Below are 15,624 nucleotides of genomic sequence, written 5' to 3' on the forward strand. Positions count from 1 at the left end.
AAAATATATATTAAAAATAAATTAAATAATATATGTATTTAACTATTTATATATAGATATACAATAGCTGCTTTTTTGTATACATAATAATTTTAAAAATTTTATTGAGAACAATAAAGTGAATATTTTATCAAAACACTAATTTTTGAAAATTTTCAAAATATTAAAAGTTTGTTGGAACCAAAGTTTTCAATCTAAAATTTGTTATAAGATCAATATATACATGATTTGTACATGTCATAATAATATTATTTGATTTATATAAAAGATTTTAGTTATTGAGATAAAATTTTGTTGTTATTGTTGACTTGTTATATATATTTAGATTGAATACTATAACTTTTTTTGTCACTATGTTTCAACTCAACAAGTTAATGACTAATCTGCAATATGCAAATTTAAACTTCATTTAAGGATTTATAGTTAACTATTGGATTGTTACATCAATAATGCCCTGCATCCAAGTGATTTTCCTAACCAAGTCCATCTAAGTAATTTACTCTCACGCGTTACGCCACTTATTTGTAACAGAGCTTCAACGTAAACCTTCCATTCTTCAATGTAAAGCTTCCATTCTTCGTTCCTCTTCAACGTAAAGCTTCCATTCTTCGTTTTCTTCTTCATATTTTTTATTTCGTTCCTCTGATTTTCGATCTGCATTTACGTTCTTTTGAATCGAACAGTGTATTGTTCTTCTGAATCGAATGTATTATTCTTATCAAAATAATGAATGATTCAAGTTCAAATCAGAGCAAGAGCGATTTGGATTATTCTTCTGAATCGAATCAAGTGGACGGAGTTTGATGATCACATTTTTCGGTTTATTTGTTATTACATAATGGTCTTGTTATGATAATATTTTCGGTTCATTGTTCAACAATTTTTATTTAACGCAGAAGTTTCTAAATTTGAATAATGCACATTTTTCGGTTCATTTGTTATTACACAATGATCTTGTTATTATAATATTTTGGTTCACTCTTCAACAAATTTGAATTAAATGGAATGAAATGCAATTAAATAAAGTGATAATGAATAATTTCATCCTTCTTTGTTAAAACCAGTGTTGTTTATGTATTTGAATTTGGATAGAATGTAGGAGTTTCTAAAGTCATATAATGCACAATTTTTGGTTCATTTGTTATTACACAATAGTCTTGTGTATGATAGTATTTCAGTTCATTTTGCAGTCTAGGTATATTGTTGATGAACAATTTGTCCCAAAGGTTAGGATGACTTTCAAGATACTTGAAGAAGCTGGAAAGTTCTACAAAGATTATTCCAAACTTGTTGGTTTTTCTACGAGAATAAGAAACACCACTTGAAAGGGAGATGAAATTAAGAATCAACTAATTACATGTAGTAGAAAGGAAAAATGGAATCCAAGATATCTCCAACTCTAAAGACAAACCCCTCAGCTGGAATAAATTGTCCAGCCAGGATTTATGTACATATATTGAAGGATGTTGGTCATTGGATAATTTCTAAAGTTGTTATGAATCATTCACATCCTTGCTGTCTAGATCGAGCAGAGATGCTTAAACAACACATGGAGTTAAGCATGTTTGTGCGTCGTACGATTGAAAATAATGAGGAAGCTGGAATCAGACTGAGTAAAATATATCAGTCATTAGTAGCAGCAGTGGGTGGTCATCGTGAACTAAGTTTTATTGAAAAAGATGTGAGGAATTACATTATAAGGGAAGTACGGAATGTTTCCGAACAAGATGATGCTAAAGAATTTGGGAAGTACTTATTAAGAATGAAAGAAAAGAATCAAAATTTCTATTTTGAGCCTAACCTTGAAGTTGATCACTCTATCAAAAACACATTTTGGGTAGATGCAAGAAGCAGGACTGCGTACGAGTATTTTGGAGATGTTGTTTCATTTGATATGACTTACAACACAAACAGGTATTCGGTTCATTGTGATATACTATTCGGTTCATATGGATAACTAGTTTCGGTTCATAACAAAAAAAATTTGTGTGTCCACTGCAGGTACAATTTGATTTTCGGTTCTTTTGTCGGTGTGAATCACCACGATCAGTCGATACTTCTCGGATGTGCTTTGATGAAAAATGAAAAAATTCAGTCAATTAATTGGTTATTTGAATGTTGGCTTTGTTGCATGGGCGGAAAGGCGCCAAAAGGGATTCTTACTGAGCAATGTGCATCGATGCAAAAGGCTATTAAGAAATGTATGCCAACAACAATTCACCGGTGGTGTATTTGGCATATCATGAAGAAGATCTAGAGTAAATTAAATGGCTACAAGCGACATGAAAAATTCGAACAAGAAATGAGTCATGTTGTTTAGAACTCATTTACAAAAATGCATTTGACAGAAATTGGAATGATTTTCTCATGAAGTATGGTGCTGGAGGCAATAAGTTGCTTTCAGGTAACCGTGGTTTCATTCGAATTAATTGATGTTGTTATTTTTTTTGTTCAGACGGGGATAACTTTCGGTTCATTTTCTCGTCTGATTTTTGCATTGTGCCTCATTTTGCAGAGCTTTTTGAAGATCGTCATTTATGGATTCCAGTTTATCTTGATCACTACTTTTGGGCCGGGATGAGAAGCACACAAAGGAGCGAGAGCATGCATGCTTTTTTAACAAGTTTATCACACGCAATAGCTCATTGATTCAATTTGTGAAGCAATATGATAATTGCCTAGGAAGCAGAGAGCAAAGAGAGAGAGAATTTGATGCTACAGATTTTCATACTATGATACTGTGTGCAACAAAATCATCAATAGAGGCTCAATTTCAGCATGTGTATACTCACGAGAAGTTTAAGAAAGTTCAAGCACAATTTAGAGGAAAGGTGAATTGCATCACAAGATCAACGTAGTCCGCTCTAGGTTTTATGGCATATGAAGTTGTAGAGTAAGTTTCTAACTCAACATTCAACAAGTTTGTTGTTACATACGATTCGATATCACGCGAAGTAAAGTGTCAGTGCTTATTGTTCGAGTCAAGGGATATACTGTGCCGTCATTCTCTGAGTGCCTTAAGTTTTGAGTGAGTAGATAAAATGGCACCAAAAAATATATATTGGAACACTAGAGTAAGAACGTAAAGAGGAGACACACACGTATCAAGAGCAGCCAAGACGAGCCTTTATTGGAGCAAAGAAGCAAGAGGTTTGACGATTTAGTATTTTGGTCGCACAATAGTTGTGAATTTGTGTCAGAATCTGAGGAGTTAACTGAAATTCTGCACCAAATTTTTGATAATGTCATGGCTGAGATGCAAGAATATCAAACGAAAAGTAAATGTAAATGTTCGTTATCTCACGAAGACACTACATTGAATGATGTTAACGACCTTCAAAGTCTCCCACATGTTAGAACAAGAGGACGTCCCAAGAATATATTGGAATCAAATTTGAAAAAAGGATCGCAAATGCATCCAAAAAAAAGAAAAAGCCAACTCTAAGTGAAGTAACATTGATTTCCTTTTGATTAGGGAAAATGTGTTTATGCATGTTAGTAAGTTTGCTAATATATGATTTATTTCTTTTGCAGTTGAACCTTTTAGATAGTAGATCAATGATTCAGTCTAGCTCCAGCCTTTATCATGCAGAGGATATGAATTATCCTAGAGAGGATGATAGAAGTTTTGGTGTTTATTAAAATAAATTTCGATTCATTTGTATTTTAGTCACATAATGTTTTCCTATTTGATGAAAATGAAAGTTAATTTCTGAATTGTGTTATGTTTTGTTGAATAGTCACATTTTGGTTTTTCAAATTAGCTTCTGCAATTGTGTTGTATCAAACAATTTAGGTATTTCTTAGAATACATTTCAGTTCCTTTTATGTCTAAATTTCGGTGCATTTGTATCTTTGCCGCTCTTTAGGTTTGATAAATACATTCAATCTATTCAGTATGAACTGAGATTCATTCAAATTAATGTGATCTCACTACAACCCAGACATTTCTAATAAATAAATCAAAAGGAATTTAAGAAAAGATTTTCAAATATATACATTAACATTTACAATGAGTCAAAGAAGTGCTTGCCTCTTTACAATTCCTTATAAAATAGTGTTCATTACAATTTTACAGATTTGAAACTATTTACTTGCTATTTTCCCAGATGATAATTTACAAAAAGGATTTGAGAGGAAAACGGATGGCTTTGGGATTTTTATGCGTTCAGATGCTTCGATGACTTTGTCTCTGAATTTATTTACCTTGTCCAAGAGAATGGTTGGATCATATTCCCGCCTGAAAGCATCTACTTCTTCCTACAATTCAATTGAAAGAAATTACTTAATATGAACCCAATTGAACTAAGAAATGAACTGAAATTTATTAATTTAGAAGTAGAGGATCAACTGTTTAATGATACTTACCTATTTTCAGTTTTTACATTTGTATTTTCTATTTTTGATCTTTTTGGGATCAATTGTTTCTAGTCATTTCATGACATATATTCTGTAATCATAACTAAGAAAGAAATAAAATAGTAAAATATGATTAATAGGAGAGACATAGAAAAGCACAGTAAAACATATTAGTAATAGTACTATAGCAAAGAAAGAATAATAGGAAGATTGATATGATGTTCGTTGACTACTAATCGTAATATATGGTGCTTCAACGCCCTTTTTGTTGTCCACCAAAGGTGTTGCCGTAGCATAGACCCTCATTTGGGATACTATTAAGCCCTGAAAATGATACAAAAAGTGCAGTTCAGTTCAGTAATAATTGAACGAAACGAAGCCCACAAACAATACTCAATCAGGCACAAAGAGTGATTGATATGATTTAATTAGAGCAGAATGGCTAGCAATAAGAGATAACTTAAAACAAAAATATATATTATGTAAATAACTTACAACAAATTTATTCAAAGCTTTTCTTTCCTCAGGTATATATTTTTTCTTGATGGGATCAAGCACATGAAAGGCCTTCTTCTGAACATCACCAATCCACAACCACCAATGGCCTATATGACAAACTAGTGCAAACAACTGAAGTTTGGAAAAATGATAGAATATTTTAGTCTAAATGATAGCAAACGACAGAATTATTAAAGAAGTTTTAGAAATCACAACTTACAAATGGATGCGATGCTAGTTTTTTTTTTTGTCAAGAAAAGGCAAGTAGTCCTTAAATTCATTGATTTGTTAGGCCTTCTTAGTGTTTGGATCAATGTATTCGTGGTTGTGCTTCCCCAACATGAAATTCTGCAAAATGAACCGAAATAAATTAATAAATGAACCAAATTACTTAAGGAATAACAAATTTGGTCAATAGTTATCAGTAGCATCAAGTAAACCTCAATTAACACACAAATAAATCGAAATTAACTCAGATATGAACAAGTAGTGAAAAAGATTCAATCATCAACAAAAATACATCGAATTCATTTCTGGATTCAAATGAACCTCAATTAAACTAAGAAATGAACCGAAATTATTTAAGGAATGAAAATTTTGGCTTACCACAATATCTATCGGCACACAATATATTTCTTCATCAAATCTGCGACATTTTCTATTGTTGAGAACCATACACAGTGCGGAGACCCCCTATAGGACCAATATTTATTAGATATATGAGAATATAAATTTTTAGAAAAATCATTAATGTTAATGTAATAGCTGAAGAATTATCGTATTTTTTACGTCTTGTTTGGGTGTTAGAGACAAAAAGTGGCATCTACCCCCTCTAGATGAGCTTTATAGTCCAACATGAATATGATTTCAAACTTATTGCTTACCCTTTCTTTGTCAATCTTTATTTTCGTCATCCACTGATAACATTTTTCCCTCAGCTCCTATGTTATTTTGTTTTCTTTCACCGGAGTCTTGTACACTTCAGGGGTGCTCAAACTCGACTCCACACTTGTTTTCTCTATATATTGCAATGCTGCTGTCACCCCAACATCCATCACTGCCTCTACTAACTTTTCAAGTTGTGTTACTATTGATTGAGAGGTCGGTGGACTTATGTCAAGGCTGAACGAAGGTACGTCATCTTCCCAATGCCGAGGATGTGGAGAATTGCAAGATAACATAGGAAAATTTTTTAAAATAATCAAAACTAATAAAAAGGATTTTAAGTAAAACTTACACATTAAAATGAGCTTTTGGCTTTCATTGCCTTGCCGAAGTTTCTTCGTGAGTTTGTTGTTGGGGTTTTGGAGGATAGTTGGATTTTACAGAAAAATATTTAATAATGAACCAAAATTATTATTATATAGCATTAAAACTAATAAATTGGATTTTAAGTAAAACTTACTCATTTACAAGAACTTCTTGCTCTAATTCCCTTGTCGAAGTTTATTCGAGAGCTTGCTGTTGAGGTTTTGGAGGCAGCTGGATTACACATAAATGTGTTTAATAATAAACCGAAATTATTATTATATAGCATCAAAACTAATAAATTGGATTTTAAGTAAAACTTACTCATTTACAGGAGCTTCTGGCTCTGATTCCCTTTCCAAAGTTTTTATAGGGGCTTGTTGTTGAGTTTGGGGTTGGTAGCTGGATTACATAGTAATATGTTTTAAAATGAACCGAAATTATTATTATATAGCATAAAAACTAATAAAAAGTATTTTAAGTAGAACTTACTCATTAGCAGAAGCTTCTTTTGTTTGAGTTTCCAAAGAGACAGAGGTAAAGGTTTTTTGTTGTTTTAGTTCTTTCACAAGAGAACTTGGAAGAGCAATTGCAATAGAAATTCTAATGAAGATAAACAAGAAAAGAGTTAATGTTGAATGATTAGAATAGGAAAATAAATTGGGAATCTGCACATTGATTATAATAGGAAAGTAAATTGGAAAACTCACATATCCAGAGGTTGAGATTGATTTTCTTCTCGAACTAGAAGGATTTATTCTTGACGACCAGTTGTTGGGCTACTGATAGTAAGTAAAATTCCGTGTCAATAATTTTAAAAAAATTATTACCTAAATTTAAAAGACCAACGTAAGTATTTCAACTTGCATAGTTGGAAGTTCTAAATTCTTTTTTTCTTTTTTTTCATGCCATTTTTTTTTTTTGTAAAAAATGTAACTGGGGATTCAAGGGTGTTTTTTTCTAATAAAAAGATATGAAATTAAAATCATCAACCAAGGTATTCTAATTAAAAGCAGAAGAAGTAAATAAATGTTAAGAGAAATTATTTAGTATTGCTCGGTGCGTTTATAGACCTTCCCAAGCTCGTCTGTGTTTGAAACACAGGTTCACTTTCATTGCCCAAATTTATAGACGACAGTCTAAGCAAAAAAATAAATATTATTCAGTAAAACCAAAAAATTACATCAGGTTTTAGGAAAAACTTAGTAGAGAAAGAAAAAGAAGTTTATATAAGAAACTTAATCTTACATCTGTGATAAATTATATTGCGTGTCCGTCGAGTCACAGTCATTTCTTTGTATTTCATCCAGAACATTTGTTTTTACAGCACCATCACTTTTTCTCTTCATTCTTTTTTGTTTTCTTTTTTACTCATCTCCTCTAGTTCTTCGCTTCTAACAATTCATTCAAAAAGAAATGAACCGAAATTTTTAAATGAATAAGTTAACAGGTTCAACAAATTCAAGTGAAACTAAACCAAATGAACCTCAATTAAACAAAAAAAATAAACCAAAATTATAAATACTTATCAGCATCATCAAGTGAACCTCAAATAATTCACAAATAAACCAAAATTATTTCAGATCTAAACAAGCAGTCAAAAAGACTCAATCATTAAAAATAGAATATATATTTATAACAATAAAATAATCATTTTTGAATATTACTCATGTTTGGATTCATTTTCGTTTTCCGAATCCGTCTGAACAATCTTCCTTTTTTTGCTTTGTTTCTTTCCCACTTTTTGTGGTTGTTTTCTTTTCTTTGGTGGTGTTTTCTCCATTTCTTCTTCTTCTCTGCAATACATACAAAAAATTTTGTTAAAATAACAATATAAAACTTTAAATAAATAGGTAGTTTCCAATAAGTGATGGTGAGAAGTATACTCATATACAGAAACAGTTTCTTCTTCCGAAGACGAATGCATGATGACAAGCTTCTTTTCTTCTTTCTCCTTTTTTTTCCTTCATTTCCCCTTCTTTTCTTCTTTCTCTCCCTCCCTCAAATTCTGCTCCTTTCACAATTCCCTAAAACAGAAGCTTATTTAGCTAGCACAATAAATTAGAAGCACCTCAACCGAAATTTTAAGGAAAATGATTTTTTTTATTTACCATTTTATTATTTTCTTCAAAGGCAATTCGGTCGACCAGTCTCCTCCGTGTCCAGTACGCCACCCATGGTGGCCCAGAAGCATCATCTGCTTTTGCATTAGGGAATTTCATTTCATGGAAATATATTATCATTAATATAACGACGCAGCCATCAACTGAAAGTTTGTTTCCTGCTCTCTGGGCTTTGATCCCCTTGATCAGGAAGCTCAGCAAATGAGACACCCAATTCGATTATCGAACTATCTCCACATGAAGGACAGGTGGCTTATAGACCGCGGAGATTGTGCTTATTGTTGTCAGCAACAAAAAACATTTTTGGATGAAGACAATGAACGTCCTCTTGAATTTCATCAAGTTTTTCTCCCCTTCAACACTCATCTCAATAACATATTTTGTCAAAGACGCCAAAGTAGCACCTTTGAAGCTGTCAATAATTTCCTTCTGCTACTCATTCAGTCTGTTGTATTCAACTTTTTCAGAAAAATTATCCCCTATAATATTTTAATATAAACAAATCAGTTTAGATTTGAACAAGTAGGCAAAAAAGCTTAATCATTAACAAAAACACATCGAATTTATTTTCTGTATCCAAATGAACCTCAAATAAGTTAACGAATGAACCGAAATTGCTTAAGGAATAAAAAATTTTGTCAATACTTATCGGCAGCATTAAGTGAACCTCAATTAACACACAAATGAACCAAAATTAGTTTAAATTTGGACATGCACTCAAAAAGGCTCAATCATAAACAAAAACACATTCAATTCATTTCTGGATCCAAATGAACCCCAAATAAACTAAGAAATGAATCAAATTATTTATCAGAACCAATACACTAACAACACAGTTATATTCAATTCCCTAGTTATAGAGAAAAACAAATGTAAAAACTGGAAAGTATAATACCGCATAAATTTAGGCCCAGTGCATCTTCTATCTTGGCAGGAGTTATGTAGATTTTCCCATAGCGCGTGTCCAAGAATTCATGATAGAGATCAAAGAAAAGAATCAATTCCCTCAAGAGCTTGTGTGAGACATTCAATTCTGGGATATGTCTCAGTGCACCAAATCCCATTTTGTCAACGATAGCTTTCTTTTGTTCACTCAAGTCAGCAAATACCTTAGCTATCGATCTCGTTGAGCATCTCAAATCGTGAGTTTTTTGCAAGGATTTGAAACATTATGTTATATGATATATTGTTGAGTTGAGTACACAACTAATTTAAATGATGATGACAAACATTGAATTATTGGGATAAATACCCAATTAGTTTTGATTGTTTTTAGTTAGGGATGTAGGCCAAATAAATGAAACAGCCCAAACAAAGAGAAACAAGGAAAGAGGAGCTGCCCATATCTTCAATCGAAGTCCAAGTAAAAGTATCAAACATATCTATTGGGCCGAATAAATTGACAAAAAAATCCAAGCCCAATGCAATTCATCCAAGTTGAAGCCAACATTCACATTGCTTGCTTCGGTCATATTCTTGAGGAAAGAGAGAGTTTTTTTTCTTGGTTCATTCACCAGAGAAGAAAGAAAGAGAAAAGTAGATCAAGAAAGCAAAGGTCTAATCGCCCAAATCAAATCAGGTTAAGCTAAGTCAGAGGACAAAGGTGATTTATTACTATTTGTATACAATTTATTTTCTTCACCCCTTCTTCAAACTTCTGCAACGCCAATTTGGGATATATGGAGAAAGTGATTTCTGATAATCACTGTTGTGAATCAAAGACTCAAATTGTTACTTGGGGCCAAAGCACTATCTCAAGGGTTTTGATTTGGGTTTACCACTGAACAAGCTTTTTCTTGCTGCTATGAGGTCTTCGGTCAAGTAAAAAGGACCAGCTTTGAGATCCCTAATTTGGGGGTTAAATAAAGAATGAGAGGTGACAAGCTAAGCAAGCTAAGAGTCCAAAGAGTTTACTTGAGAATAACAAAAAACCGTGACTCTGCACAAGGTACAAAAAGGAAAAATGCTTTTCTATTTTGAAGACAAGGAGAGAGAACCAAAATCTGGATTTTTTTTAGAGCTTTTCTATGAAGAGTTCAACGTTTTGGATAGTGTTTCTAAGCTAAAGAAACATTCTGCCAAGATGAAAAGCTTCAATCAAAGATAACGAAATCTGGTTCAACTTATAGCAACAAAGGCTGTTATGCATCAATCTACTTCATGTTTTACTGATTTGTATTTCAGTTTCAATGTATATCTTTCTGTATTGTCTTTGAGAGGTAAAAGTCTGAGAGAGAGACATTGAGAAAAAGCCTAAGTGTGAAAAAGGCTGAGTGAAACACTTGAGAGAAAAGCGAAGAGTGATTTCAGATTTCCTTTGGTTGTAATTTTATGTCTTGTGTCATGTACCAGTGAGGTGCTCCTTGCTAAGTTGGGTAAGCACTTAGTGTAAAGAGTTAGGTATTAGCATAACCAAGTCAAGTTTAGGAAGAAACTTGTGTGTCCAGATAGGATTGTGTGAATCCTAGGAAATTGGTGTATGTAATACTTTGGCTATAGTGAAAATTTCACCATTGTTGTGGAGACTGGATGTAGGTTGCATTGCACAAGGCAACTGAACTAAGATATATAATTGTGTCAACTTCTTCCTTTCTCTTGCTGTTTTGTTTTCTGAAATTTATGAGACAAAATGAAATTGTCTCTTAAATTTTTTGCTGCACAATTCAAACAGAAATCAAGTTTGAAGTTGGGTATAAAGACATAATCCAATCAAAGTAAAAGAAGGCCATAGATTCAACCCCCATTCTCTAAGCTTTTTGTAACCTTCATATATTTATAATACAAAAATAGAGTTGATTTAATGTGTATATGCTTACATTGTAATGTGACTTCTTTTTTGAGATAGTCTTCTTTTTCATTTTGACTGCAAGGAATAAAATATTTAGTCAATACTTAACAACAACATCAAGTGAATCTTAGTTAATTCACAAATGAACCGAAATTAGTTCAGATTTAAACAAAAACTAACTAAACAAGCACACATGAACAAGTTCATCAAATTCAAGCGAAACGAAACTAAATGAACCTAAATTCTTAAGGAATAAAAAATTTTTTCAATTCTTAATAGTAGCATCAGGTGAATCTCAGTCAATTTACAAATGAACCGAAATTGGTTCAGATTTGAACAAAAAACTAACTAAACAACCCCACATGAACAAGTTCAGCAAACTCAAGCAAAACCAAACCAAATGAACCTAAATTTCTTAAGGTATAACAAATTTGGTCAATACTTAACGGTAGCATCAAGTGAACCTCAGTTAATTCACAAATGAATCGAATTTGGTTCAGATTTGAATAAAAAGTCATAAAGACTCAATCAACAAAAAAATACATTTAATTCATTTCTGCATGCAAATGAACTCAATTAAACTAAGAAATGAACCGAATTATTTATTAGAACCAATAAACTAATAACACAGTTCTATTCGATGCTCTAGTTACAGAGAAAAACAAGAAAAACTAAATCAGAAAAACTCAATCTACTAAACCCTAAACTGAACTAGTAAAATTGCAAGAATTGTGAGGTGCGAAGGAGAAAACTGAACATAATAACAAGTAATTTTGTCAGTACCTTGAGAAATCTTTGTTATTCTTTTTCTATGTTTTTTGTTGATGATCTCAAATGCACCGTCGGATTTTGCAGTTGTTTCCGCAGAGAAATTGAAAGATTTTTGATAGATTTTGATAGAGATTTCAAATTTCTTTGTTGTAATTTTGAGTTGGAGGAACAAACAGTTTTTCATATTCTAGCGCGAAGAGATAGGTAACGTTTGGGGTTTGGGCACATGTAACATGCTTTCATTAATGAGTAGTTTTTGTTAGAATTGGACCTGCTTGGTTGGACTTCGATACAAAAAAATTTGGATGTGTAGCTCAACTATTGTTACATACACAAGGCAAAATTTAAACATCCCAACATTTAAACGGAGTGATAACCATGAACCCAAATTGGTTTAAACATTATAACTTTAAACAAGTGTAAAATGAAAATTTGTAGTGTGTAAAATTGATATGTTCTTTGTAGACGTGAAATTTGAAAATAAGCATGACGTATTCTTTTACAATGTTTATTATTTGGTTATCCATTCATTTACTAATGTTCCATGAATATTTTCATTTAACGGTTAGGCTATTACAAAGCATGTTCTCAAATTTAAATCAACTATTAATCTATTATAAGTTTCCTAATTTATATTTACTCTTTAAATTAAAGTAATATATATAGGCAGGACAGAAATCTCAATCGAAAAGGAAAACTATTATTAGAGGTACTTGTGCGAGAATAGAAATATCGTGAGTAGTTTCTACAATTATTTCTTCCTACAAAAACATTACAAAATACAAAATATCCTAGTCCTAATCTATTTTAGAGATAATACAAAAACATCCTGCCAACACATTAACTTTACAAATAACTTTATATTTCAGTTATATTTACATTTTGACACAAATTGATGAACAAGATGAATATGAATATACATGTACATGTCATTTCTGTACTCGGTTCTCCTTATACCATTTGATTATTTGTTTGTAATTTTTGCTATTCTACTCTGGCAATTGCATTTAGTCATTCTCTGCAAGTGTGGAATCTAACCATGTGGTTGAACTAAAATTACACGGCCTCCATTTAACTCAAATCAAATCCAGCTTCGGCATTTATAGCATACAATAATTTGGTTTCCATTTGCTCCTTACTGCATTGGGATGTGAAAAAAATAGTTAACAAAGCAACAAAAAGAGAATGATGTAATTCAACAGAAGAGTTATTAATAGAAAACGAAAACACTTTCTCAGGATTGCATTCAGACTGTATTTGATAAGTTTTTTCAGAAAGAAAATACAGACATGCCTAGGAAATGAAAATATAGCCAATATAGAAAGTTTTTTCCTCCATCTTTATCTCCATTGTCCCCAGTTTTTGGAAAGACAAAATTTGGCAAACTTTGTCTTCGAAAGAGATATATTGCCTGTTCCCTGTCAGTCTCTTCCAAACAGATTTGCCACCAGATTCCATTGTCTGTATTTTTGTTTTAAAATAGTTATCAAATGTAGTCTGGAACATACATTTTCAATTCAGGCCTTTTTGAGTTCCACCAGACAAACAGGGTTTAGAACCAAAATTTCACTATTCTAAACTGCAAAGATAAGGCAAAACAATAGGGCACAGTGATAAACCTTGTATAAGGCGGAAGCTTGAGCAGATTCATACAAGTAGCTGATGTGGGTAATCGATCTAGGGCTTCATCAATAGCATTACCACCAGCCCTGAAAGAACACAAGTTAATTTCTGCTGTAAGCCTTGTATGTACAAAAGTTACTTCGAAAAACACCACTTTTTAAGTGAATGAATATACAATTAAAAATTAAAGCATTCACCTTTGTATGCAAAACAAAGGTTCAAGATACCGGAAACCAAGCAATGGTCCGCGAGAGCAGCCTGTCACAAATCTGAAAAGATGATAACTTTGTTAACCATACTAAGATCTGATATACATAAGAGCCACTAAATTCTATAATGTGTATCTTACTTCAAAAACTTTTTCTTGTTTTCCGTGGAAAATCCTTTGAGAACTTCCCAGAACATCTCAATCACATAATGCTCCTAAAAGAAGAAAAATATGTAGAATTCGTGAGAGTCAATAAGAACAGAGGTTAAGAGGTAAAGTGCTAACAAAAATTGCAAGGCCAAAATTCAATCTAGGAACACTAATAAGCAAAAATGCCTGAGACAGATAAATTACGCTATGATAGCCTCCTGCATAATTTGTATGAAGTCGCAAATCATCAACATCCAAGCTGTCAAGTGAACCCGATATCAAAAGCTGTGGAAAACGATAATGTCAAACAACTTTTACTCAATAAAAAAAGTCACCATAAAAATTAAATTACGGATACAAGAAAATAAGTTCAGATTTACAAATCTACAGGACATTTGATAGACTCAAACCAAGATTATTATAAAATGCAAAACTAGCAACTAGAGATACTACTTATAAAGAATTGAATAGCGCAACAAAAGGAAGAGGAAGCATGCAAGGAACTAGTAAAAAAAATTTCAATTGAGGTAGAAACTGATTCAAGGCATGCAACATTACTAAAAGCAAATTGAACAGTTGTCAATCCTATACATCATCAGGTCCACCAGGCAACAGTAAATATTAATAAATACAAATCAACAAAACTGGCTTTTCAGGCTAAAAGTGGATCAGGTTATAAGAAAACCTGCAGTTCTTGCTCGTTAAACATATCAATCCAATCTTTCTGAATAAGTTGCTGAAATCCTCTCAGGAAATGAGAACTTTGTTGACGTATCTGAAACCATCATCATTCTTAAGTAAATCAAAACATAAATTGATTGTTACAAATACATCTATTTCAAATTAAACTTTACCTGAGAATTCAAGCGATGATTAGCTACAAGATGGATAAAAGTAATGACATTCTCATTAGTGACACGTTTGTTTTTCCCACCAGGTAGGAGCTCCTCTTCAGTTTGCTCTCCATATTCATTGTTTACTATAACAAAGTATAGTTCCAACTCCGAAATGTTACCCTCATAATGCTGTCAGTCACAAACAGATGAATCAGATCAAAGAGGACAATGCCATGCCACAGGAGCGGAGCTACGATAAAATTTGGGGAGGGGCCAAAGTTTACACATAACTTATGAGAAAAAAGTTGAAGTTTAGGGGGGGCAATGTATGAGTGGCTCCGCCCCTGCCATGCCATGCAAGCAATCTATGATCAGTTCTCCCAAACTATATGAGTTAAACTTCACCTCACCCCCAGGTACCCCATACCCAAGACAATATAGCAAGAAAGACCTTGTTGAACACCCCCACCCCCTGCCACAAAACACAAATAACCTTTGCTATTCTGGAGGTTATTATAATTTTTTTTAATTTAAAATGGTGAAAATTGACATAAATTTTTAGTGATAAGACTCAATTGTTGTTGGTCCTCTAATGACAATTTACGCCCTCATATTAGTACTAGAAGATCAAGCAAATCAGCCCTTAAAAAGTTGAACCTGAGTGTGCTAGTTGACATTTGAGGACAAATTTAATGTCAAATAAAGGGAGGACTACCATGTGCACAAATATTTTTGAAAAACCAAGTGTACAATTATACTTAAAAGAGCTGGAGCTTTCTCATAACAAGACAAATGAGAACTAATATTATATTACCTTTAGAAATATAAGATGACGATACAATTCTGGGTCCAAAGATGGCAAGTCATTCAAATAGTTGTGCCTGATGGGAGGGAAATAAAAGCTGTGAGCAAACAGGAAGTATCCATTTATTTTTTGATAAAAGAAGAAACACTAACAAAGAGAGAAGGATGTTACAGAAGGCATGGAGGACCAGAAATTCTCAATTCACAAAATACTAG

General features: G+C 32.4%; 1 protein-coding gene across 1 annotated transcript in view; it reads right to left on the minus strand.

Annotated features, from left to right (window-relative positions):
• Positions 12,468-15,624, minus strand: part of LOC107638882 (E3 ubiquitin-protein ligase UPL6) — a 16,593-nt gene continuing 13,436 nt past the window's right edge. Inside the window, exons 19-26 of the mRNA XM_016342282.2 lie at positions 15,419-15,485; positions 14,623-14,793; positions 14,454-14,543; positions 13,973-14,053; positions 13,760-13,833; positions 13,608-13,679; positions 13,407-13,496; positions 12,468-12,925 (exon numbers count right to left, since the gene is read on the minus strand). Coding sequence (XP_016197768.1) covers positions 12,859-12,925; positions 13,407-13,496; positions 13,608-13,679; positions 13,760-13,833; positions 13,973-14,053; positions 14,454-14,543; positions 14,623-14,793; positions 15,419-15,485 — 712 coding nt within the window. The 3' untranslated portion in view covers positions 12,468-12,858. The remainder of the gene's footprint in view (positions 12,926-13,406; positions 13,497-13,607; positions 13,680-13,759; positions 13,834-13,972; positions 14,054-14,453; positions 14,544-14,622; positions 14,794-15,418; positions 15,486-15,624) is intronic.

The sequence above is a fragment of the Arachis ipaensis genome, chromosome B04 (genome assembly GCF_000816755.2).
Source record: "Arachis ipaensis cultivar K30076 chromosome B04, Araip1.1, whole genome shotgun sequence".
Lineage (NCBI taxonomy): Eukaryota > Viridiplantae > Streptophyta > Magnoliopsida > Fabales > Fabaceae > Arachis > Arachis ipaensis.